This window comes from Ambystoma mexicanum, chromosome 10, assembly GCF_040938575.1.
Source record: "Ambystoma mexicanum isolate Mex_15411 chromosome 10, UKY_AmexF1_1, whole genome shotgun sequence".
NCBI lineage: Eukaryota > Metazoa > Chordata > Amphibia > Caudata > Ambystomatidae > Ambystoma > Ambystoma mexicanum.
Window position 1 is genome coordinate 995,899,716 of NC_090932.1, and position 26,960 is coordinate 995,926,675.

The window sequence follows — 26,960 nt, forward strand, 5'->3', positions numbered from 1 at the left end:
GATCGATTTAACATTTTAGGGTATTTTCTTCCAGTGTGGAATGCCACATGGAACTGGAAGGTAGCTTGATTTTCAGGAATAGAGAAGTGTTCCCATCACCAGTTTGTTGTCCTTCAGAAATTACAGTGATGTTGAGGACTTCATTGTTCCTGAAATGGAACTCAATTTGTCAGAACGCTGCTCAACCATGCCATTTAGGCTTGCATACTCGGCGCTCTGTTTTAATTTTATTGGCTGGTTAATCTGGGTCCAGAGGACCTTGTTCACACAGTCTATTAGTGGAAACAACCTTCTACGGAGGTCATTCCCTAAGAGACAGGGGGTCCCCTCTAGAGTAATGACTATAACCAGGTTTTTCACCTTGTGTCACCCAATTCTGATCTCCAGATCCGTAGTCCCCTTGATGGGAATGTCATTCCCGTCGAAGTTCTGGAGTTGTCAAGGAAGAGGTGTCAGGGGAATTTGGTGACTCTTCCCCTTCATGAATTAAGTTGCTCAAAGGCCCTTTTCGACAGAAGAGTGGCTTGGGATCCGGTGTACACCAGCGCGGAAATTGCACACTACCCTTGCACCCAGACGGGGGCATAAACCCTACCTTCTCTCTCCTCTAAAGGGCAAATGAAATGGGCATTTTGGGCCAGTTTGGCATTTAATTTCTTTATTTTGGACTCCGACACTGTGGAATTTTGGGCAGTTTTCTGTTTTGGAGTTCGGGAATCTGTAAATAAAATGTGGCATCCTGAGATTCGTGGGATTTTGGAATCCCTTTTCCCTTGATTCTGTGCCGTCCCCCTTCTCCCGGAGACAATCACTCGAATTGGTTTGGGGGATTTGGCAACCCCCTTTTCCCCTGATTCTGTGTTCTAAGGATGACCATTCTGTGGTTCAGGGGTAGGTTGTTCCAAGTCAGTCCCCATACCTGCCCAGTCTGAGTGATGGTCTTTTGAGACCCATTTTTGTTTGGGAGGAACCCCCCCATCCTTGAAAGAGAAGACTTTCTTCCCAGAATCCTCCAAGGATTCTTCCCCTTCAAACTGGATGATACTGACCTCCTCCACAAAATGGGTCTTCTTTGTTTCTTGGTTTCTCCTACTTGTATTTGTATTGTATTTATTAGATTTATATAGCGCTTTACGCCAAAGCACCCTCTGTTCCCTAGGCTGCAGCTTTTTGGGGGTCAGAGATTTGAGTTCAAGTTCAAAGGTTTTAGGGGCTTTTGATGGGTGAGGAAGGAAGCTTCCTCTGGGGCTTTGCCCCCCCCCCTTCCTCCCGAGCCTCCGCCTCTGGAACCTGCTAGTTGTTGGGGTTCTCTCCCTGTCATTGTTCCGGGTTGCCAGACCATTGGGTCGAGCTGTTCTGAGCAGCCATGTTCCTCTGAGGGTGCTTCTGAGCCCTCAGGTCTTGGGTCAAGTTCTGGACCTGGCGCACCAGATGTGACCTTCTCAATGGCTGATATGGGGGTCTAGAGTCAAATCTTGATTGCTCCTGGGAAGGGTAACTGTCCCTTCTCCCAGAGTAACCTTGATATGGAAGGTTTCCCTGGTAACCCTTCATTCCTGGCCTTCCTTCTCCCTGATTTGGTGGTCTAGACTCCTGAAAGTGGGAGAGAACGGAGGGTTCTTCTGAACATTGGGGTTTGAGGGTACCTGGGAAAGAAACTTAAACTAGAGGATGGAAGATTACTGCCTTCCTGAGGGAAGTTGGAGGGAAGTTCCCTGGGGCCGAACACACCTGATTGGATACCCCCCTGCACCCGGGGAGTCCACACGTACCCCAAGATGGGTCTGTTTCTCTTGTACCTTGGGCTGATGTAGGTGGCAAAGTCAAGTTACACATTGGTGGGGTAGACTGCGTGGCTACCACCTACTTGAGATTGGTCAGAGGGTCTTCTCTGCTACTTGGCATTGTTATGGTACAGGATCATGAAACATCTAATGGTTTTTATCTGCCTAATGGGGTCTTTCACCAGCGTTCTTTTTCCACTGCACCTGAGTCCATTTGCCTTCAGACTCAGAGTTGCTGGTATTTTGAGGTCCCATCTCTATCTTCTAGGCTCTCTCTGTGTCAGAAATCTGCACACCCGGATTGTCTCCAAAGAACATAGGCACCTGCCCTCATTCTAAGAACGTCTACTGTGGTGACCTGATGCACTCAACACTGCGGTTTCCACGTGGTCATTACCAGAAAATCGGTACAAGCAAATCACGACCTCTGGACCGGTGGAGGTTGCCATGGAAACATGGCATCCTCTGCACGCTTGGCATTGCAAGGTGCATCAAGGGCAGAGAGTATGGCGCGTTCACGTGACCAAAAGTACTTAGACCTCATTCATTCACTACTTTGTGCTTCTGATTAAGTTCAGTAGCATTGTTTTTCTTGCTTATCCGAGCATTGTGCCTTTCATTGCCAAACCATTGTCTGTCCGTGGATTGTCCTGCCTTGCTCCTTTGCTCATTGCTTGATACTTGGTTAACGACTCTGGCTTTGCACTACAGACTTCTTTTTGCTCTACGACTTCACTGTTTGAATATTCATGACCCGGGTTGCTGCTTCGGATTGCCTCCACTTTATGTCTTGTACCTGACTCTCACCCGATTGTTGCAGAACCTATTTTTCCTCTGGAGTGCTTTCCACATTACAAATCCTTACCTTCCTTGCACCCGCTGCACCGCACAGACTAGAGACTGAATTGCAGTGCACATCTACTCGGTCATTAGGAGTCCGCGTGCCGTCGGATTCCGGTGGCTCACCTGGAACTTGAGACAGATTGTCACCTTAGACCTAGGCATCCTCATACCATTGGCACAGTCTGTTCTTGTTCCTTCATCATTTCTCCAACGATCTCCGGTGGGTGTCTGGACTGCAGCTTGCCACGTTTCTTCAGTAACATACCCACCGTGAGCCTATTGTTTAGTACCACAAGTCTTCCTGTCGGTACATTCTAGCCGAAGCGTTACTTGTACGTGTATTGCAGAATTACCATACGCTTGGGAAGTCCTAAGGCTTGAAAACATACCGCTGCTTCCCAGTTCTCCTCAGAACATACCATACAGGTTATCTCTCATTGAATATGTGGCTACCTACATTATTGTTCTGTTAGCAGCCAATTCTAATGGTGTTCTTTTACATTACAGCCTTCGGTGTTCGTGTGGTGTCCTCTCTTCTCATTAATAGATCACTCTGTGTTTTAATAGTCACATAGAGTGGTGCATTGGTAAGAAGAACTTGTCGGCTACTCTACAAGTTCAACTGCCCAGGAGAGTCAATCATAATCAGAAGCCTATTATTGAAACCAACAAGACCTTGTCTACCATAATGCAGGTGGCTGCAGATTTGTGTACCGATATAGTGGCTATGCATGATGCTACACAGTGCCGTATTGATGAGCTACTGGTAGTTATCCCCCCTGGCAGAGAGGTAGTACCACCATCTGCTCTGGCCTCTGTTCTGGTGTTTCGTTACCTAGGCAGGAACCGGGTCTGGTATATATGACTGCCCAGTTCCCGCTAGCCTCACCATAGAGGTTCACCGGGGATCCCAACGTGTTTAGGACCTTTTTGAACCAATGCAGCCTCCATTTTTTGTGTCGCCCTAATTATTTTCCTGATTCCACGACTAAAGTGGCCTTCGTGCTTTCCCATTTAGGAGGCAGAGCTGCGACTTGGGCAAATTCATTACTAGATTAAGGCAGTCACTATATGACTGCAATGCATTGATCAATGCTATGAGTCGGGTCCTTGATACGTGCTATAAGACCGAAGCAACAGATTTGGAGCTTTTGGGTTCACAACAGGCTGACTCCACGCTTCTTTCATACTTAGCTAAATTCAACCGGTTGGTGGCTGAAACCAACTGGCCGGACAATAAAAAAGCCTCCCTGTTCTATAAGGGGTCTTTCTGAGTCCTTAAAAGACATGCTAGCCATGGTCCCTGTGCTCCCTACAGCCTTTCCTGAGCTCCTGGATCGCATCTTACAGATAGATGCTAGGAAGGCTGAGAGGAAGGGAGCATGAAGAGCCAAGGTCCCGGTATCCTTGGCCTCACCTAATGCTGCTTCTGGGAGCATTGAACCCATGCAAATAGGGGCAGTATGGGGTCCATTATTCTCAGACGAACGGGAACATCTGAAAAATAACAATTTGTTTTCATAGTGTGGTTCCTCAGAACACCTGTTGCGGTCTTGCCCAAAGAAACCCAAGAAACAGGGATGCAATTTAGGCTGGGGTTATTTGCTGCTTACAAAGTAAGCCTTGATTTGGGATTCTGGACAGCAAGGCTGGATCTCAGGATCGTCTGGACCGCTAGGCAAGGGGTCTGGTGTCTGCACTCTCCTGGATGGGATCAGCTGGCTAGCTAGGCAATGTAGTGTATAACTTTGATGTTCATATGCAAGAAAAACAAACACAGGGCTGTTTCTGAATGTAGGGCATAACTTATTGTTATTCAGATGAAAGAGAAGCAAATGCAGGGCCGTTATTCAATGCAGTGCATAACTTCTTGTTAGTCAGATGAAAGAGAAGTAAATGCAGAGGCGTTCTTGATGAAATGTTTAAATGCTGCTTTGGTCATTCAATGGAATAGAAGCAGACGCAAAGCCATTTTTGATTAAATGTTTAAATGTTTGCCAAAAATGTGCCAGGGAAATCAAAGCACAGCCGTTTTTGGTGGCACTGTTTAATGTCGTTTTTTAGGTGACAGGGATTTCTGTTTCAGGGACTTAAATGCACCCTACAATCTTCTGACACCTTTCCGCTGTGTTTCTGTTGAGTTGCATGTAAAATCGGGCCAGTTGGACCTATTTGAAAGTAGGAGCTCCCAAATGTTGCTGCTCACAGCATGGCCGCCAAGCTACGTTCCTCTGCTTTATTCCCCATTCTATCCTTTCCTGCTCAGTTCAGTCTCCATCAGTGCCTGGAATCTTTTAAGTACTTTACTGGAAGCATGGAGTCTTATTCGAAGTCAACAAAAAGCCTGATACCCTGTTATATTCAGATGGCTCGGAGAGACAATTTTGAGTGTGGTATTTCTTGATGGATGAATAATGCTAAAGAGTTTATTGAGTGATATGATATGAAATGATATGGCATTTATAACGCACCTATACACAAGTGTTTCAAGGCGTGACGAGGCAAGGGAGGGGAAACAGAGGGAAGACAGACGACGATCCAACTAGGCCAGGTGACATTGAGATTGCACAAGTGTAAGGGAGGGGAAAAGTGCAGGGAGAAGGAGAGGGGCAGTGCAGTACATAGGATAACAGTAAAATAAATAAGACAATACATAATAAATAAAAGTGTGGCCACCAGTGCAGGGGTTAAGTGCAGGCATCAGGTGTCAAGTGCTAGTGGTGGCTATAGGGATACAGAAACAGTCCCTGAGTGCAAGGGTTGCCAGAGGGACAGTGCAGATGTGCAAATGGCGGGGAGCGGAAATGGGCCCGAGATAGGGATGCTGATCAAATTCATCATCTACTATAGCCATCATTCGAACTACCTAATGTAAAGTGGTAAATGTGACGAGGTAAAGGCAGTTTGAAGTTGTGAGGCTGTTGGGGTGGTTAAGGGTTTGGGACAGAGGAGCTCTTTAATTATATGTGAGCAAATTGCATGCCATTGATTATGTTCTGTCTTACACCTATTTACATATTACGTATTTTTTTTTCTGTAGGAAAAGGTCAGCAGGCCCCTTGATGAGAAACTGCAGCATGCTGCATTCACTTGTTAGGTGCCATGGATTTCTGCGGCTGTCAATGCTAGCAAGGCGTCCATGCTCCTCGAGGATGAGCAGCGGGACTGCAGAGAGAAGCAAGATCCATGCTGGGAAGGTGGCTGTAACGACTGCCTCCACCACGGGGTATACACCTTTTATTTGTATGGTATATTCTAAAGGTAGAATAGCCCATTGTACCAAGACAAGGTAGAGAGGTCTGGTCTATGTCTGGCAGACCACAGATGCCTTAGATATGTTGCAGGGTATAATAATGTGTGCGGAAACCAGGGGTGGGCGTTTCGGGGGGGGTTACAAGAGGTACGTCCGAATCTATTCATCTGCATTCTAATAATTGGATATCTGAGCTCTATACTAAAGAAACCTTGCACTTTTGCTGGTGCAGTTGTGCATGGTACTCACACTGGGCAAATACTGCACACGTGCAAAACATGTATGCTTTCAATGCTTTGTTGCACGAGGACAGTGTCTGACCTACATCTAGCATCTACGTGGATAATGCTGTCCCTGTGCCCAGAGTGATTTCTGGACACGTTTTGCAAGAGAGGCCCCATAACACTGTCGGCAGAATAAGATTGCAGGACTTTGAATAACATTAAAAGGCAAAGACGTATTTGCAGCACATAGAGAAGAACGCTCACGTATGCACGCATGCAATTTAAGACATATTTATATGGTGCCTTAGCACTTATTGCAGTCCATGGTAATGTTGTATGGTGTGGGTATTTACCAGAGCTAGTGAGTAATTACTAAGCCATTTACAAAGGAGGCATCTGGGTTCCAGTGCCCACCATTGAACTGAAAAGCAGTGTCTACAGAAATGACCAGTGTTGGTTTGCTTGCAGGGGTAGTGTGTTGGAGTGCAGGGGTAGTGTAGTTGAAGTGCAGGAGTTCTACAGCAACGTGATGTGTGCTGGTAATCTGCAACAATTAATTACAGAACTCAGTATGTTAACACTATGCTCAGCCTTGAACCTGGAGCCTCCTTTCTTACTCTTCTCACACTGAGACATTGAATACCTTTGACTGAGCGTCCATTACCCAAGACTCACAAGCTTTAGCCGTCTCTTTAACCAAAATCAGAAAGATTGTTACTACCTTGCACTCTGATTTTACACAGTCCTACCCGTTTTAGATGTTCCTCCTTTTTCAGTTAAAGAGAGACCCAGACATGTACTCCGGTAATACCCTTGCCACCCTCACCCCGTTTCCTCAAGCCTGAACGTCCTACGCCACACATCAACCCAGCCCACCCCCCTACAGTGCGAAACGCATTAAGGTACCAAATTCCCTGAGATGCATTTCAAATGTGGGATTAATATAATGCCAAACCGATCCGCACATTTAATGGATGCTATCTCAGCAAGGGTCCTACCTATGGCCATTCCAAGCCGGGTGAACTCACCTGCCATCAGTGCACATCATTCTCTGCATATCCCGGCACACTTAAAACCGGAAGGAATCCTTGCTTCTTAAAGGGCTGGTCTCACCTCTGCAACTGAAGCAGTACTACTCCAGTCCATCACACAACCGACCGTCATCCCTTACCCATGCAAGCTACGCAATAGAAATCTCTGTTAGTGAACAGGCAGAGTTCAGAGGCCCTCTCGCCCTTGCCTGACATTGTCAAGGGATGCCCTTCTCAGATCCCGCACCAAACACACTACCGAAGTGTGCGCTATGGTTGCAGGCCAGACACCGCCCTTAAACGCTAACTGCAGCCTTACATGTCAGCCAAAATCCATCTCCAATGCAACTTGCATTGCACACGAGGCCCGGTCCACCGCAATTGTGGCTGCCTGCATGCCTACGCCATTGCGTAGAATTGCAATTACTATGCCCTCTTATGTGAATGTTCCACACCATACTGGAGATTGCCAGATGGGCATACTCCCTATGATTCACTCAATGTTGACAATATTGCACCTATGATATGGGTCCTATGAATATTTGCTCAGTAAGAAATGTACCCAGTCCTACCCATGCTACCCCATGCATTGCAGCACAGGTGGAGTATCCAGCACACCTGAGAATCAGTTGTTTGATGAATGCACATTGCACCACCCATCAGGGCCTATCACACTGTATCACTGACAGTCTTGCTCTGATTAATCATAGTTATGTGCCAAATGTACCTGTTTCACCACACGATACCTCTCACACGGTACTACTGCCAGACTACCTTGCATTGACTAGTAATAGCTGTGTGCCAAATGTACCTGGTTCCCCCATGATGCCTCTAATACGATATTATTGCCAAACTGCCCATCTCTAATCTGTAATAGCTGTATGCCAAACGTACCTTGTTCCCCCTATGTTGCCTCTCACACTGTACTACTGCCAGACTGCCAGACTGTCTTGCTTTGACTAGTAATAGCTGTGTACCAAATGCACCAAATGCACAGTGTTCCCCCGCATGAGGCCATCTGCACTATACAACTGGCAGGTAACCATCCTGTTCCACCTAGCAGGTCATCTCCAACCATACCTAACCGTACCAGGCCCAATGAACACAGCACTTTCCCCATTGTAAAATAACCTTATTTTAACTATGCATTAATTAACGCTCGCTTAGTTACTGCAGACGCACAAGACATCACTTACCTTCACACCTCTCTTAACCTAGATGCCCTGTCGATATCTGAAACATGGCTGCATGACATTTCTACTCCAGCCCTCTCTCTCCAGAAGCCCCTCAGGGCGAAACCATAGTCCTAAAAGATCTGTCCGTTGCTAGAGGAGGAAGGGTTGCCGATGTGGTGAAAGATTCCATCCCCATTAGGTATTTCAACACCTCCTTAGAAGGGAATGGAGACATAGGGCCTCATTCCAACTTTCGCGGAACGGGTTAACAGGCTTCACTAATGGAGGCAGACCCGTTAAACCCGTCCCGCGGAATTACGAGGTCCCCTCGCGGGCCCAGTAAGGACACCTGGTAAAACCAGGCGTCGTTACCGGGTCCCGCGAGGGAGCCAACAACGGGCCGCTCATAATCGGCCCATTGCTAGCTCACTCTCCCATTCCCATTTAGCCCTATGGGGCTCAGATGGGAATGGAGAAGGCCCGGGCCCGGGTTCCCAGAGGGAGGAATTACTGGGCCCTCCGTACTCGGAATGGCCCAGTAATTCACCATTCGGGGAACCCGGTAAAGGAGTCCGGTTTGGCATCAGCCATGGAGCTAATAGCTCCATGGCTACCGCCAAACTCGTAATGAGGCCGATACTCTCCATCAAGTTGTCTAGATCACCCACAAGTACCATCACAATCCACCTGGCCTACTACCCTCCTGGCCCAACCTTAAACTTGGAAGTGAGTCTTCTCCACATCCTTGGAGACAATATTAGGTCTTCATCTAAAATCATCCTCCTGGGTGATCTAAACCTAGGCCTCATTGAGCTAGAGGACCTCCAGCACTCTTCATTTGCCAACTTGACAACTCCCTCAAAGCAATTGTCATGACCCTTGCCCCTGGCCCTCACTGGCAAGTCAGCCTTCCAGTTAGGGCCAGGTCAAAGGCATTAAAACCTCATCCAAGACTCTCTTGGAGTCAGTCCTGGAGCTTTTGGCGCCAGGCTCATAACCATCATGAAGACCAACATTAGAATGGGACTATTTACTTGGGACTATTTAACTTGGGGGGGTTCAGCCAACATGGAGGCACACACATAGCTCTGTTACAAGTAACTGAGCTATGCGGTCTAGTCTTTTGGGTGTTGCAGGCCTGGGACTACTTTACCTGGACTACTTTGGGTGTGGCAGGCCTGGGACTATTTTACCTGGACTACTTTACCTGAGACTATTTAAGCCGCCCCCAAACAGCAGGACATGCTTTGCGTTATTCTGCTGTGGGCAGCGTAACGCTCACCGTGTCCAGTTCTTTGATGCCAGCTTACCTGAAACCAAGGACCTGCATAGAGAGAAAGAACACTACAAAACTTACCTGGAACAGTAACCTGTCTTCAATCCATCGCCGACTTCATTTCCACTCAACTGAAGGTACGAACTCCATCATCTGGCACCGCCTGGAATACCATTACCTTGAAAGAGGAGAAAGAAAGACAGCATTAGTAAGCGTTTACTCACGTTTCCTCCCGAATGAAGAAAGCCACACAATTCTTACCTGGGTAGTCATCTCCTGGTCAGTATCATTGCTGGAACATTACGGCGCTCGGCGAGGAACATCGCAACCTGCAAGGAGAGAAAAGACACAGGTTAGCAATAGAAAAGGCAAAACAGCGCCGCTCATCATGCATTACTCACCGGACAGCATTGCGCACACTGCGCTTTCGCCTACCGGCCCATGCTCATCTTCAAACTGCATTACAACACCAAAATACCTTTCCATACCTAAAAGGAAAGAAGCAAGGCATTATTATTCGAACTAAGAGGAACATAAGAACTGCATATAAAGACTGTAAAGCAGCAAACCTACAGAATCATAGTAGGCCTGGACTCCGACAGGGGGGCTTGCACCAGTGAAGTAACATGGTCGCTGCTCGCCCCCCACATCTACACGCCCCTGCCATGAGGAGCAGGACAGAGAACCCACCTTTTATAATATTAAGGTGAGGAGAAGGCCCAAGGGGAGGAAGGAGTTGAGGCCAAGGGAGGTGGGAAAACATAAAGACAATCTGGTATTGAATCCATCTCTCCTATATTGCAGACCCATCTTTAAACAGAGGCCTTACCAAGGGACAGGGAGAGGGTTCGAGAGTGCAAATCATCCAACCAGGACTGGGTGGCGTCCCCGTGGATACCAGGTGAGCGTAACAGCAATAGGCTTTAGACATTGCATCAATAACCCCACCCATGCCAAGCGTCACACGTTGGATTGGTTTGCAGACTTCAATTGTTCGATTTCTATTGGATCCAACTCCCCCAGCCCATGGTCTGGCTACCACATTATCGACTTTGTCATACCAGCTCCAAGAAGACAATGCCTGTCTCCCTACCCTTATCACCCTCACTCGCGCATAGCTCCCACAAGCTCACCGACAGAGGTATCTTACCCTTAGTAGACTTACCTAACTTAAAGCCTGCCTATTCAAAGTATCCTAATATTCTTGTAGATCTTTATGTCTCAACCTTAACCATGGCTGTAAATACCATTGCCTCTTTAGCTCTCTGCAAAGCCAAATTTGCTAGACACTCAAACTCCTGGTTCACCCCAGACCTTCTTCAACTCTGGAGCAAAAACCTCCTTGCATAATCGACTTGCAGTTGGAGTACACTAAGGTATCCAAGTGATAAAAACAAGCTGTCATCTCTGGAAAATCAACCACCTTTAATGCCAGAATCACTAATGCCATATCTGACACCAGAGAGATATTCACCATCCTTAGAGAACTCGAAACTCCTACCATCCCCTCCCTCTCTGATCAAGGATGAAGCAATGTACACCAATATTCTAACAGCTATGCCCAAGAAAATTGACATGCTTATGTTAGGCAGAATCATATGCAATAACCTTTGGGAACACCACACACAATTAAGACTACAAGTGTAAGTACAAATTCACCTTTGGTACAAGCCTGTGCTACACAGTAAAGTGGTAGTGATGGATGAGCAGCCAGACTTATCTCAAGAGTAAAGTGAGCAGTATCAGAAGTTACAAAAAGGACAGCAATTGCTATGGTTCAAACACTGACTCAACGTTTCTGAGTAAAGGAATATACATTTATTTACACATTCATTTGTAAAACAGTTCACTAAATAAAGCAGCAGAAAAATGACACTCTTAATATACTACACAACACCCAATCAATTCTGGACAAGTTAGGCTCAACATGAAGTGTGAGTAAAATGGCACTGCAGCAATTAAAAAGGGAGGGAAAGACAAGGTTATACAAAATTAAGTAGCACCAACAAGTAAGTAGGCAGGGCAATCTAGAAAAGGCTTGCTACAATGAGGATTCAAATCAATAGGCCTGGGCCAATGTTAATGGTTCAGAGTCTTTGCAGAGGATCACACAGTTCAGAGTAGTTTGCGGTTAAGTCTTTGCCAAGAGTTCAAAACGAAGTTGGTCGAAGGAAAAGTTGTTTAAAAGAGTAGAGAAGGACAAGCCCTCGGATTGGCGAAAGATTTAAAACACTTTCACAGCGGTCGGATGGAACGGACAACTGGGTTTGAACAGTACCTTAGAAGAAGAAGAATGCTGTAGCTGAGGCAGAAGTTCCTGGCAGAACCTGCAGGCTCACGGTTCCTGAAGCGACTGTCGGACTGACACGAAGGAGGAAGACTGGAGGGTCCTGTACTGCCCAGGGAAAAAACCAGCAGCAGAGCAAAGCAACAAATAAAAGGTGCGCTCCTTAAAACCCAAACAGGGTCTGGTCCTCCTGGCAATCCGGTTCACTGCAGCTGTGCACATCAAATTCGACCAGGAGAGGGAGGCCTTGCTTGGTGTTTGGCAAACTGGTTGGTACCACCAGCTCAAGGAAAGAAGGTTCCTTGCAGATATTCTCTGTCATCGAGGTTTGGAGATTCGGACCCGCAGCAAGGCTTCACCGGGAGTTTCAGTCATGGTAGTGGTGCTCTTCTTTCAGCTTCTCTTCGGTTTTCTCAATCCAGTGGCGACTATGCCTTCCAAGTCCCAGAGACCTGCTTTTAATGCAGTTTTCCCCTATTCACACAGCCTGGCTGTCAATCACACAACAGGGTGGCTGTCCTGGCAGGACAGTCACCTAGCCAATCAAACAAGAGTGTGACTTGGGTTTCCAAGGGAACCCTGTGCAGGGGTCCTAAAACCCCTCCTTCACATCCTGTCTACCCAGACTCTCAGGCTCCTAAGGAGGGCTTCTGTGCAGAAGCCCGCCAAAGGACCGTGAACAAAGGAACCAAACCTGGTTCGGCACGCAGAGTAAAACACAAGAAAGACCTTTACAAAAAGAAATGGCGAATAAACCCAGCCGGAACCAAATAAAAGTAATTGGGGTCCAGCGGATTAAAGTTCGAGGCTACTAACATAGCTTAAAGCAGTACCAAGGCTATTTTTATAGACCGCAATAGGAAAAATATGGTAGATAACACTGCCATCAGCCAAATCTTAAAGAAAGGGGAATGAAATAATGTTCCATGAGAAACAGACAAAAAAGTATAACTATTAACCCTTTCCAGTAATCAATGTAAGATAGTTTGTACTGGGTCTGTGAATTTAAAAAGACTAATAAAGTCAATGACAACTTTACATGATCTGGGAGACAGTAGTCAGTCCCAGAAAATGGAGTTTAAAGTGGGAAGTCTGAAAAAGACAACCCTGTGTCACTACATTAAAGGTGCTGTGTGACACACAGTAACAAGATGATGCCTATGGAGTAGGTGAAGCTCCACATTCTATGAACACAAAAATCTTAAACACACAGCAAAACACATGTAAGAGTGGGAAAAAAGGCTCACACTCTTACCAGGTGAAAAAAATAAATCCTAGAAATCCAGCAAAGCTGCTGCGGGACTCAGTAGGTAAGGGACATTAGCCACTTTGGAGACTTCTCCCTAACAGCTTAACTAAAGAATCCTCACCAATCAAGCTAGCTTCCACACACCGCCCTGGGTCACAGCCGATGCCACCACCCCCTCTTCCATTAGCCCCACTGCCCCGTTCCGCTTCAAAGAGATCACTGAACTTGAATCCTAGCCATCTTAAAGGGCCTAAAACCTCCTTGGTTCAAATGGGATGTTTGTCCTGCCACCATCATCAAAGACTGCTCTGATGTCTTAGCACTGTTTATCACCTCCTACATTAATGCCTTCTTCTCTACAGCAATAGTTCCGTCCAGCCTTACGGAAGCTAGGGTGCTTCCACTTGTTAGGCAGAATTATATGCAGTACCCTTTGGGAACACTACACACAATTAGGACTACAAGTGGCAGCACAAATTCACCTTTGGTACACGCCTGTACTACACAGTAAAGTGGTAGCAATGGCTGAGCAGCCAGACTTATCTCAAGAGCAAGTGAGTAGTATCAAATAGTTGCACAAAGGACAGTAGTTACTATGATTCAAACAAACACTGACTCAAGTTTCCAAGTAAAAGAATATACATTTATTTACTTGTCCGTTGTATAACGTTTCACTAAAGTAAAGCAGTTCAAAAATCACACTCTTAAAACACCACACCACTCCCAATAGTTTTTAGACAAGTTAAGCTCACAAAATGAAGTGGGAGCAAAATGGCACTCTGTTAACTTAAAAACAGAGGGAAAGACAAAGTTTGGCAGAAATTGAGCAGTACCAACAGGTAAGTAAGCAGGGCAATCTAGAAAGAGGAACTCTAGTGATAGGATCAAATCAAATAGGCTTAGGGCCAAAGTCAATAGGACAAAAGTCTTTTGCTCAAGAGCACACGGTTCAGAGGAGTTCACGGTTAAGTCTTTGCCAAGAGTTCCAGATGAAGTTGGTTGGCAGAAAAGGTAGTTTAAAGAGGCAAGAAGGACAAGCCCTCGGGTTGTAGAAAGGTTTCACATCCTTTCACCGCAGCTGAATGAAATGAACAACCTGATATTGAGAAGAACCTTAAATGGAGAAGAAGCTGTAGCTGAGGCAGACGTTCCTGGTAGTTCCTGCAGGCTCACGGTTCCTGAAGCGACTGTCAGACTGACATGAAGTAGGAAGACTGGAGGGTCCTGCACAACCCAGGGAAGAACCCAGCAGCAGGGCAAAGAAACAAATAAAAGGTGTGCTCCTTAAAACCCAAGCAGGGTCCGACCTTCCTGGCTATCCGGCCCACCATAGCTCTGTACAGTGAATTCGACCAGAGTAGGGAGTCCTGGCTTGCAGTTTGGGTAAACTGGTTGGTCCCACCAGCTCAGGGGAAGTAGATTACTGGAGGATCTTCTCTGTCATTGGATTCTGAAGATTCTGACCTGCAGCAGGGCTTCACCAGGCATTTCAGTCCTTGTAAGGGTCCTCTTCTGTCAGCTCCTCATCAGTTCTTTCGTTCCAGTGGCGACTCTGCCTTTCCAATCCCAGAGACCTGCTTTTTATGCAGTTTTCCCCCATTCATACAGACTGGCTGTCAATCACACAACAGGGTGGCTGTCCTGGCTGGACAGTCACCTAGCCAATAAAACAGGAGTGCGACTTGGGTTAGCAAGGGAACCCATGGCAGGGGTCCTAAAAACCCTCCCTCATATCCTGCCTACCCAGACTTTCAGGCGCCTAAAGGAGGGCTTCTGTGCAGAAGCCCGTGAAAAGATGATGAACAAAGGAACCAAACCTGGTTTGGCGCATAGAGACGAACACGAGAAAGACTTTATCAAAAAGAAATGGCGACTAAACCCAGCCGGAATAATCTTAAAAATAATATGGTCAAGCGGGTTTAAGTTCGAGGCTACCAAGATAGCCTAAAACAATACCAAGGTTATTTAAGATAACCACGGTAGGAAAAATAGGGTAGTTACCACTGCCACCAGCCAAGTCTTAACGGAATGGTAGCAAAACAATGCTCCAAGCTAAACAGACAAAAAGGGATAGTATTAACCCTTTCCAATTCTCCATGTAAGATTGGGAGTACTGGGTCTGTGGTTTAAAGAGACTAAGAAAAGTTAATGGCAACTTTACATGTTTCTGGGAGACAGTAGTCAGTCCCAGAAAAATGTAGTCAGTGGGAAGTCTGAAAGATAACCCAGTGTCACTGCACTGAAGGTGCTGTCTAACACACATTTAAAATGATGATACCTATGGTGTAGGTGAGGCTCCATAGCCCAAGAGTACGCAAAAAGGTAGAACATACACAACAAAACACATGTAAGAGTGGGAAAAAAGGCTCAGACTCTTACCAGGTGAGAAAAATAAAACCTAGAAATCCAGCAAAGCTGCTGAGGGACTCAGTAGGTAAGGGAAATTAACCAGTCTGGAGAATTCTCCCTAATAACACTAATGAAAAAAAAAACTCTTGAGACACTGCAGTGCCCAATAACTACAGGCCCAACATGATTGGGGCCTCGTTGCTGAAAATCTTAGACAGAGCTGCATACCTACAAGTACTGCATTATTTAGAAATCAACCATATACTGGGAATGTTCCATTCTGTTATCCGGCCAGGACATGGCACGGAATCAGCACTGCTAGGCCTAAAGAACCGGATGGATGAGATCAGAGATGAAGGGAAGATGGCCCTCCTCATTAGTCTGTCAGCTGAATTTTACCTGGTTGACCACAATATTTTATGCTGCCACCGTAACACTGTGGCCAACCTCGCCCCTGAAGCCACATAATGGATTGCTTTCTTTCTAGAGGGGAGAGTTAGTAGAGTGTACACTGAGTACACCAGTGCCCTGCGTACACCCATCACATGCACGGTACCACAAGGATCCTGAATATCCCCTACGCTCAATAACAACTTCACCAAACCCCTCGTTGACATTCTGGACTCCATCACCATAGAATACACCAACTATGCTGATGATACACACATTCTCCTCCTGCTCTATGGTAACCATGATGAAGACTTCAACACCCTAAATGCCACTTACTCCACCATTCTGGTCTGGATGGCCGAGGACCATCTCTGTCTGAATGGGGACACAACAGAGATCCTGTTAGTAGAGCACCCTGGGGTACTAAAAAACTCAATGACCAATATTCAGCCTTCAAAATTGATGACATCCAGGTCCCTGTATCTTCCTCCCTGAAGACACTAGGCATATACCTTGATGCCACCCTTTCACTGTCCTACCAAATGAACGCCATCACGTCCTCTGCAACCTACGCCACTAAACTGCTAAATGCCTCAAGACCCTTCCTAACCACAGATAGTTTCCTTATGATTGCACAAGCGGTCATTGGTGTCAGGCTTGACTACTGTAATGTCCTCTTCAGTGGCACCTCTTCCAAAAACATCAAGTAAATGCAAGTCATACAAAATTATGTTCTCCCAGCAGGTCTTAACACCCCTAAACCGGAACACATATCGGCAGCGAGGAGAGCAGTTCATTGGCTTCCAATCTGTGTACGGATACTTTTCAAAACCTTGTCCATTACTCAGAAGTGTCTGTCCAGCACTACTCCTCCTTACCTAAACAAGAAAACCTCCAGAACCGAGTAGTCCAGGCTGACTATGACCTCATATGCTCACTGCCTTCTCCCGCCAAAAATCACACAGTTCAAAGTTGGTGGTCTGAGCTTCCCCTTCATCAATGCCAAACATTGGAACTCCTTTCTTCCCACTTTGAGAGCTGAACCTTTATACTGGGTATTCCGGAGATACCTCAAAACATGGTTGTTTTCTCAGGCTAGACCTTCATGGTTGTTTTTGTGAACCATCCGACTGACACATTTTTACTGTGTTTTTTGTTGTATTGCAAGCTACTGGGATCTGTAACAGTGCCACGATGCCTCCGGCAGTTTGTGTGCCTTATAAATGAAATAAATAAATAAATATAGGTGTCCTCAGAAGGCCAACTGGCCTATGAACAACTTATCCAGGACTGATTGCAGATACATCTTGGTGAAGCCTTGGTCACTTTCTACTAGTGCTTATGGACGTTCTGCATAATCCCTCTCAACTAGCCATCATTGTTGAGGGAGCAAAATACTTCTTCTTCAGGTGTTGGAACACAGAAGTGTGCCACTGGGTCTTCGCCTTTCAGGTTTAAGGATTTTCCTTCCAGGCAAGTTGAAGGCTTTTATGCGAGTGGTGTTGGGTCAGCTGTGATATGAAATGGATGAATTCATGATGGGTAGATTTAATACTACAGTCTGGGATGACTGCACCTGCTGATCTGTTTTCAGAGATTAAGATAAATACAACCCTAGTAGCTTTCTGTATTGGGTTCCTGAATGTCCGGGAGTTTTCAGTTCTTGGATTTTAACAAATGTTGTCAATTGAGACCTGGGATTGGTGGATTGTTGACCTTATGCAAGACCAAGGATCTGGGGAACCAATGATGTTGTTAAGATCTACGCATTTGGTGAGCACATTTTCCTTTAATCCTTCAATTTCTTTTCACTGGACGCTAGGGACACAGCGACACATAGCCTAGATAACCAATGGTAAATCTTAGGTTAGCCTATTATCTTCTGGGCCAGTTGTTGTTACTTCTCACACCAACTGTCATCAATCTTACGATGCACCTAGTCCAAACAAAATGTATATCAATATATATAAAATGATTCATTTATTTTAAAATTTATTTATTGGCATTTATTTTTACATTTGCATGACATAAAATATGTCCATAGTTAGAGGATAATAAGCATTTCGTAATAAGACATTAACGTTTAACAATTCAACTTTAACTGTCTCCAAGTGCTCCTTCCATCATGGCAGGGCAGTCTGTCGGTTCAGAGGGGGTTAGGCAAGCTGGGGGAAGGGAGGAGAGGGGACTTGAGCTTGTAAGGACCCAGTGAAGTTGTGGCCAGTTGCTCTCGGGGTTCTGTGATGTTGGTTCTGAATCAGTTTTCCATAGGTTTGTTCTTGTTCATGGGGGCTTGTCATCTGAGGGGTGAAACAAGGATCCTGTGAGTTCTTTCCAGGCCGTTAGGGTCATGATCGAGGCGTCCGTGGACCTGGCAACACTGTCTACCCATGCCTTTGTTTCAGCTTGTACCCAACGTTCCAATTCTCTGTGCCATACCTTTTGTTGGGGTCCTGCAGGTTTTTTCCAGGACATTGCAATTGTCCTTTTTGCCAGTATGCACATGATGTCCATTAATTTGGCCAGGTGTTTAAGTTTGGCCGGCCTGGGGTATGTTCCCAGAAGGCATTCGTCCGGGGTCCACTTGTACCTAGTCAACCCTTCTTTTTCGCTTGTCAGCTGCACGGTGGTCCACAGGTACTGTGTTTTGGTGCACGACCAGAACATGTGAATCAGGCCCGCATTATTCTCTCTGCACCAGGTGCAGACAGAGTGTGGTGATTTATTGAATTTCGCCAGCCTGGATGGGGTTAAATATGTTCGGTATAACAGGTTCAGTTGTATTTGTCTAAATCTGTGGTTTCTGGAGACTGCTTTAGGGTATGCTAGAGCCCTCTCCCATTCTCCATCAGCCATTTCCCGGCCCATGTCCATTTCCCATCTTCTTTTCAGATCGGCACTTTGTGGGTTGGGGGTGTCACTCAAGTGGCTATAGATCTGGGACACTGGTCTCCATCCCTCTACCAAGCTGTACAATAGTGTGATCAGAGGGTTTGATTCCAGTTCCTCCGGCCATGTTGTCCACTTGTTTCGTGCTGTAGTCCGTATACTTTGATACCACAGAAACCGGCCCGTGTGGATTCCAGCTTTCTACTGTAGTGATTCAAATTCCTTAAAGGTACCATCGTCGTATAGGTCTCCTCACGTATATATCCCTTTTTCTTCCCAGCGTCTGAGGTGTTGCAGGTCCATGTCGGATCTGCATAGGTCCTAGATCATTGGTATGTCTGGGGAGTACTGATGCTTTGCGTGGGTGAGTGCCTCTGCTCTGTGCCATGCTTTTCGCCCTAGGGCAGCCAAGAAGGGGGCATTTCGCATCAGGTGGCTGGGGGCTCAAATCAGTTCCTTTAAGTGGATCGGGGAGACCCAGGGTTGTAGCAGGGGCGTCTCAGATGTGGTGTCGTCTGCCAGCCACTTGGTCACAAAACTGAGTTGCGCTGCCAAATAATATTTCTCGAAGTTTGGGAGTTGAATTCCCCCCTGGCTATGCGGTAGGACCAAGGTGGTGAGTGCTATCTTGCGTCTTCCTTTCCCCCACGGGAAATCACAGAGTATCACTTCTAGCAGGCGAAAAAAGGAAGCATTGATGTAGTAATGTACATTTTGGAACCTGTACAGGAATCTAGGGAGGACAATCCTTTTATTATTGAGGCTCTGCCCATCATAAACAGGGGAAGTTTTGCCCAGAAGTTCATGGATTTTCTTAAGACAGGGATTGCTGAATTTGTGTTGTGTACGTGCATCAGTGCAGGGGTGTGCATTATGTGTATTCCCAGGTATTTAAACGAGGTGACCTCCCACTGTATCCCCACAGAAGGAAGTTCTACAATATTCTTGCTCTTGAGGCCAGCTAGAGGGAAGAGGCAGCCCTGCTAAATTGTATGCCTGAGACCTTCGCAAAGTTGTCAAAGACGTCTAGCATTGTGGGCACGTTATTGTGTGGGTCCGTAACATATAGCAGCACATTGTCTGCATAAAGTGAGATGATGTGGTTCACTCCCCCTAGAGGTATCCCAGCATCGAAGAATTGTTTCCGAAAATAGATGGCAATAGGTTCCAGTCCTAGTACATAAAGCATGGGGGATAGTGGACATCCCTGCCTAGTGCCCCTGCATATGTCCCAGACCTCAGATAGATACTTTCTGGTTTTTACCCTAGCCCTGGGTTTTGTATAAAGTATCTTGATCCACCTAATGAACCCCGGGCCATAGCCGAAACCTTTTAGAACCACTCCGAGCCATTCCCAATATATTGAATCGAACGCCTTAATGGCATCAAGGGGTAGCAGTGCACATGCCTCAGTGCTAGCCTCAGTTTGGTTTATAACTTGTTGTAATCTGCATAAGTTCATGGTCGTGTTCCGGCTCGGTATGAAGCTGCACTGATCCACGTGCACGATCTCCCCTATGATTCTAGCCAACCTCTTCGCTAATATCGTTGTCAGTATTTTCACATCATAATTGAGCATGGCTATTGGGTGGTAAGAGCCGCATTTGTCGACAGCTTTGTTAAGTTTAATGATCGGGATCAAAAGGGTCTCTCTCATGCTGTCGGGCAATATCCCTCTCTCATATGCTTCTTGAAAAACCCCATGTAGTAAAGGTGTTAGGGAGGTCTCGTACGCTTTACAAAACTCAGCGGGTATCCCATCGGTCCCATGGGTCTTGCAGTTGGCCAGCGATTTAATCGCCTCTGCTATATCTTCGGTCATGATGTCTGCATCTAGGGCCTCAGTCTGTTCAGGGGTTAGTCTGGGGAGTCCTATTTCCTCCAAAGTATCTGTGATTTGGTCTCGGGGAACTTGGTCCTTGTGGGAGTATAGGTGTTCATAAAAGCGCTTGAAGGCGTTGTTTATACCTTGTTGTGTTTGGAATTCATTGTCCTCTGCATCCTGTATCTTGGTGATTGTGTGCCTGGGGTGTTTTTTCTTTCACAGCCAGGCCAGCATTCTACTCGGCCTGTTGGCTTCTGTGTGTGCTCTGTTAGTCTTGGTGGTGTAGTCAAATTTAGCTAGTCTATCCCATGCCGATGTGCATTTAACTCTAAGTGCTTTGAGGGTGTCCTCTCTCTGGTGAGTGTTCACCGGGGTGGCCTCAAATTGCTCAATCTCTTGCTCCCACTGGTCTAGTTCGCCTCGCAGCTGTTTTCTAATACCTCCTGCTTTTGTTATAGTTTCCCCCCTTATCACTACTTTTAGGGCGTCCCACATCGTGCTCAGGTGGTTGACACTTCCGGTATTTACCTCTATAAAGTTATCTATAAAGTCGTGCAGCTCCTCCCTGAATGCCAGGTCACCCAGGGCGTCAATCGGCATTCTCCACATAGGTATAGGGGGTCTAGGGCCAGCGTGGTTCCATTCTATTAGAAGTGGTGAGTGGTCTGAGATGGTTCTCCCTAGGTGTTGTGCACTGTCTATTTGTGACAAGTGTTCTTTGCTAATGAAAACGTAATCTAATCTCGTATGAAGGTCATGTGGGGAGGAGAAGTACGAATATCCCCGAGCATTGGGGTGCTGCTCCCTCCATGTGTCAGCAAGATCTAGTCCATCTATTAATAGGTGTAGGGCTACCGTGGCTGCTGAGGGACCTTTCGGGTGGGGCTGGGACCTATCAAGGTTGGGTTCTCGTACACAGTTGAAGTCCCCTGCCCAAAAAAAGATGCCGTGCCTGTATGGGGCGATTTTGGGATTCATTGAGTTCAGATGTGCCGGAATATTAGTGTTGGGAAGATAGGAGTTCACTATACATACCTCTTCCTGTTCTAGTCAGCCCCACAGTATCGCAAACCTGCCTTCCGGATCTTTCTCGGACTTAATAAAATGGAATGGGAGATGGGGGTGAATCCAGGTGTATACTCCTCTGGCATATTTGGAGTAGGTGGTTTCAATTCCTTGTCCTCCCCAATGCTCGCCTAATTTGGCCAGAGAGTCTGCCGTGTAATGTGTCTCCTGCAACAGTGCTATTTGCACTCCCTTTCTGTTCATGTAGGACTTGATTCTGTTCCGGCGTAGGTAAGGTCCCAAGCCCCTCACGTTCCAAGTCATTATTTTTATTCTAGTTGCCATGGTGGGTTAATAGGATTTCCGCTGCTTCAGTCCAGCAACCGTCAACCTCGTCCGTTCGCTCACCCCTTTTTGGATTCTTCCCTCCATGCCCCTCCTCCCCGGCACCACCTGTTACACCTGTTGGAGACTTTTTAACTTGAGTAACTCCCATTGTGTGAATGGGGAAAACAAACAAAAAACAACGCAAACTGCCCCTAGCAGTTGCTTTCAACTTGCAGCACTCAGGGGGTCCCGAGCCTTCCAGGCCACTCCTGGCCTTCCGGATCAGGTAGTGTGTAGGCGGATTGCCTGCACAGTTTCCGGTGGGGTGGGTCGCATTTCATTTATTTTGCGTGGTCCTCCGAGCTCCTGTCCGATCTGGCTTACATCACAGTAGGACTCAATTGTAGTATAATTGTCTGCTGTCTGTACTCATGTGGGGGAATCGCTTTGCTCTTCTTGCCGTGGCGGGTGCGTAGTCAGCCCAAGTCTGACCGTGGTGGTTCCTCCTTGCCATCAGCCAGGTTATTATGTTCGAGCCACATGTTTGCTGCGGCTGGGGTCTCCAGAAATATCTCTCTTCCTTTGTGCAGAATGTTGAGGCGCGACGGGTAGAGAAACATGTATTTTAGGTTGAGCTTTCGTAATTGTGCATTTATTGGGATGAAGGAGTTCCTTACTCGTTGCACTGTGGACGTATAATCTGGGTACATGACTATTGTTGAGTCTTTCCTCTTGATCTCTCCACCTTCTCTGGAGTACCGCAATATAGTTTCCCGGTCACAAAAGTTTAGAATTTTGGCAATGATTGGGCGTGGGTGTGAGCCAGGTGGGGGGCGTTTTTGGAGAGATCTGTGGGCTCTTTCAACGGAGAACCCCTGGGTGAGGTTTCCTGGACCAATTTCCTGTTGTAGCATTGTTTCAATAAATTCTGTCGGGTCTGTGCCTTCCAAGTCCTCCAGAACCCACAGTATACGAATGTTATTTCGGCGGGCTCGACCCACTGCATCCTCGGAGCGCGCCTCCAGCCTTGCCACTTTTTGTTCCAGGTCTTGGACTTTTATCTTTAAATCTTGGGTACTCTCCACGTCGTCTTGCAGGGTAGTTTCTATCGCAATGACCCTTTCAGTTAGGTTTTGGGCGTCCTGACTCATGAGCTGCATGTCCCATTTCACCTCCTCTATCTTCCCTTCGACTGATGTGCGGAGGGCCGCTATTGCCTGCAGAACTTGCGTGTGTTTGAGGTTCTCTTCTTGTTGAGGCGGCTCTTCCGAGGTCTCCCGGTCTTGTTGTGATTGTCTTTGGGGTCTGACTGTCGTGAAGGAATCCATCGTAACCAATTTCGGTTTATTTTTGGGGGGGACATCCCCGGTGTCCAGTCCCACAGTCTCTTATGCCGGGTCCGGTTCCGCAAGCTATGCAGGCCTTCCCTGCGGCTCCTGGTTTGCGTTATGGTTTTCGTGTCTTTGGAGGGTAGCGGGTCCGTGGGTCGAGTTGGCCGCCCCCGCTTAATGGTTGGCATTGTGGGGTGGGGTCCGTCGCGCACCCGCACCCGTGTCTGGGTGGTGGGAGGGTCCCCGGTTCTTTTCCGCCTCACTTACTGTGTTATATGCTGGCTCACTGCGCCTCTTGTTTCTACGATCTTCCCATCAGCTCCGCTTGACTGCACCACGAGTGCGTCTCTCTGGCCCTCGTTCCTCCCGCGGCAACAGCTCCCCGGAGTGCCTTCGCCGGCGGTATCGGTGGGCTCGAATTTCAGTCCCCATGGTTTCTCCGCAGCTGGGGAACGAGTGGCCCGCCCCATCGGCTTCAGTGTGGGAGAGAGTCCTTTGTTGGCGCGCTCCGCAAGGTAATTTAGGCCTCCGTAGCTTCATTCTTATTCCGCGGTGGGCACCGCCATCTTGTGGGTCCCAGGGGCTCAGCGTCCAGCTTCGCGTTTTCAGCCTTCCCTGCCCCGGTTCGCCCCAGGAATAGGGTCGAGTGTCAGTAATCGGTTCCCCTTCAATTTTGTTCGGTTCTTTAAGGTTGCAGACCAGTTATAGCGATATTAGCTCGCTTTACAAGGATCTCGGAACGAAGCTCCGCGGGAGCATGTCCTTACAGCATGCGTGCTGGCCACGCCCCCTTTATAAAATGATTAATTAGGGCATTCACAGATATGGGCCAACATAGTCAATGTGGGTCATTACGAGCTGGGCGGTAAGGGGTTAACAGCACCGGCAATTCAGGGGTTAGTCTGGGGAGTCCTATTTCCTCCAAAGTATCTGTGATTTGGTCTCGGGGAACTTGGTCCTTGTGGGAGTATAGGTGTTCATAAAAGCGCTTAAAGGCGTTGTTTATGCCTTGTTGTGTTTGGAATTCATTGTCCTCTGCATCCTGTATCTTGGTGATTGTGTGCCTGGGGTGTTCTTTCTTTCACAGCCAGGCCAGCATTCTACTCGGCCTGTTGGCTTCTGTGTGTGCTCTGTTAGTCTTGGTGGTGTAGTCAAATTTAGCTAGTCTATCCCATGCCGATGTGCATTTAACTCTAAGTGCTTTGAGGGTGAGTGTTCACCGGGGTGGCCTCAAATTGCTCAATCTCTTGCTCCCACTGGTCTAGTTCGCCTCGCAGCTGTTTTCTAATACCTCTTGCTTTTGTTATAGTTTCTCCCCTTATCACTACTTTTAGGGCGTCCCACATCGTGCTCAGGTGGTTGACACTTCCGGTATTTACCGCTATAAAGTTATCTATAAAGTCGTGCAGCTCCTCCCTGAATGCCAGGTCACCCAGGGCGTCAATCGGCATTCTCCACATAGGGATAGGGGGTCTAGGGCCAGCGTGGTTCCATTCTATTAGAAGTGGTGAGTGGTCTGAGATGGTTCTCCCTAGGTGTTGTGCACTATTTGTGACAAGTGTTCTTTGCTAATGAAAACGTAATCTAATCTCGTATGAAGGTCATGTGGGGAGGAGAAGTACGAATATCCCCGAGCATTGGGGTGCTGCTCCCTCCATGTGTCAGCAAGATCTAGGCCATCTATTAATAGGGATAGGGCTACCGTGGCTGCTGAGGGACCTTTCGGGTGGGGCTGGGACCTATCAAGGTTGGGTTCTCGTACACAGTTGAAGTCCCCTGCCCAAAAAAAGATGCCGTGCCTGTATGGGGCGATTTTGGGATTCATTGAGTTCAGATGTGCCGGAATATTAGTGTTGGGAAGATAGGAGTTCACTATACATACCTCTTCCTGTTCTAGTCAGCCCCAACCTGCCTTCCGGATCTTTCTCGGACTTAATAAAATGGAATGGGAGATGGGGGTGAATCCAGCTGTATACTCCTCTGGCATATTTGGAGTAGGTGGTTTCAATTCCTTGTCCTCCCCAATGCTCGCCTAATTTGGCCAGAGAGTCTGCCGTGCAATGTGTCTCCTGCAACAATGCTATTTGCACTCCCTTTCTGTTCATGTAGGACTTGATTCTGTTCCGGCGTAGGTAAGTTCCCAAGCCCGTCACGTTCCAAGTCATTATTTTTATTCTAGTTGCCATGGTGGGTTAATAGGATTTCCGCTGCTTCAGTCCAGCAACCGTCAACCTCGTCCGTTCGCTCACCCCTTTTTGGATTCTTCCCTCCATGCCCCTCCTCCCCGGCACCACCTGTTACACCTGTTGGAGACTTTTTAACTTGAGTAACTCCCATTGTGTGAATGGGGAAAACAAACAAAAAACAACTCAAACTGCCCCTAGCAGTTGCTTTCAACTTGCAGCACTCAGGGGGTCCCGAGCCTTCCAGGCCACTCCTGGCCTTCCGGATCAGGTAGTGTGTAGGCGGATTGCCTGCACAGTTTCCGGTGGGGTGGGTCGCATTTCTTTTATTTTGCGTGGTCCTCCGAGCTCCTGTCCGATCTGGCTTACATCACAGTAGGACTCAATTGTAGTATAATTGTCTGCTGTCTGTACTCATGTGGGGGAATCGCTTTGCTCTTCTTGCCGTGGCGGGTGCGTAGTCAGCCCAAGTCTGACCGTGGTGGTTCCTCCTTGCCATCAGCCAGGTTATTATGTTCGAGCCACATGTTTGCTGCGGCTGGGGTCTCCAGAAATATCGCTCTTCATTTGTGCAGAATTTTGAGGCGCGACGGGTAGAGAAACATGTATTTTAGGTTGAGCTTTCGTAATTGTGCATTTATTGGGATGAAGGAGTTCCTTGCTCGTTGCACTGTGGACGTATAATCTGGGTACATGACTATTGTTGAGTCTTTCCTCTTGATCTCTCCACCTTCTCTGGAGTACCGCAATATAGTTTCCCAGTCACAAAAGTTTAGAATTTTGGCAATGATTGGGCGTGGGTGTGAGCCAGGGGGGGGGCGTTTTTGGAGAGATCTGTGGGCTCTTTCAACGGAGAACCCCTGGGTGAGGTTTCCTGGACCAATTTCCTGTTGTAGCATTGTTTCAATAAATTCTGTCGGGTCTGTGCCTTCCAAGTCCTCTGGAACCCACAGTATACGAATGTTATTTCGGCGGGCTCGACCCTCGGCATCCTCGGAGCGCGCCTCCAGCCTTGCCACTTTTTGTTCCAGGTCTTGGACTTTTATCTTTAAATCTTGGGTACTCTCCACGTCGTCTTGCAGGGTAGTTTCTATCGCAATTACCCTTTCAGTTAGGTTTTGGGCGTCCTGACTCATGAGCTGCATGTCCCATTTCACCTCCTCTATCTTCCCTTCGACTGATGTGCGGAGGGCCGCTATTGCCTGCAGAACTTGCGTGTGTTTGAGGTCCTCTTCTTGTTGAGGCGGCTCTTCCGAGGTCTCCCGGTCTTGTTGTGATTGTCTTTGGGGTCTGACTGTCGTGAAGGAATCCATCATAACCAATTTCGGTTTATTTTTGGGGGGGACATCCCCGGTGTCCGGTCCCACAGTCTCTTATGCCGGGTCCGGTTCCGCAAGCTATGCAGGCCTTCCCTGCGGCTCCTGGTTTGCGTTATGGTTTTCGTGTCTTTGGAGGGTAGCGGGTCCGTGGGTCGAGTTGGCCACCCCCGCTTAATGGTTGGCCGTGTGGGGTGGGGTCCGTCGCGCACCCGCACCCGTG

At 47.4% G+C, this 26,960-nt stretch overlaps 1 protein-coding gene across 1 annotated transcript in view; it reads left to right on the forward strand.

The window, feature by feature from the left end:
- The window catches only part of LOC138491915 (dehydrogenase/reductase SDR family member 4-like), a 295,693-nt gene that overhangs the window by 14,157 nt on the left and 254,576 nt on the right, over nucleotides 1-26,960 (forward strand). The window contains exon 2 of the mRNA XM_069618778.1: nucleotides 5,668-5,853. Coding sequence (XP_069474879.1) covers nucleotides 5,690-5,853 — 164 coding nt within the window. The 5' untranslated portion in view covers nucleotides 5,668-5,689. The remainder of the gene's footprint in view (nucleotides 1-5,667; nucleotides 5,854-26,960) is intronic.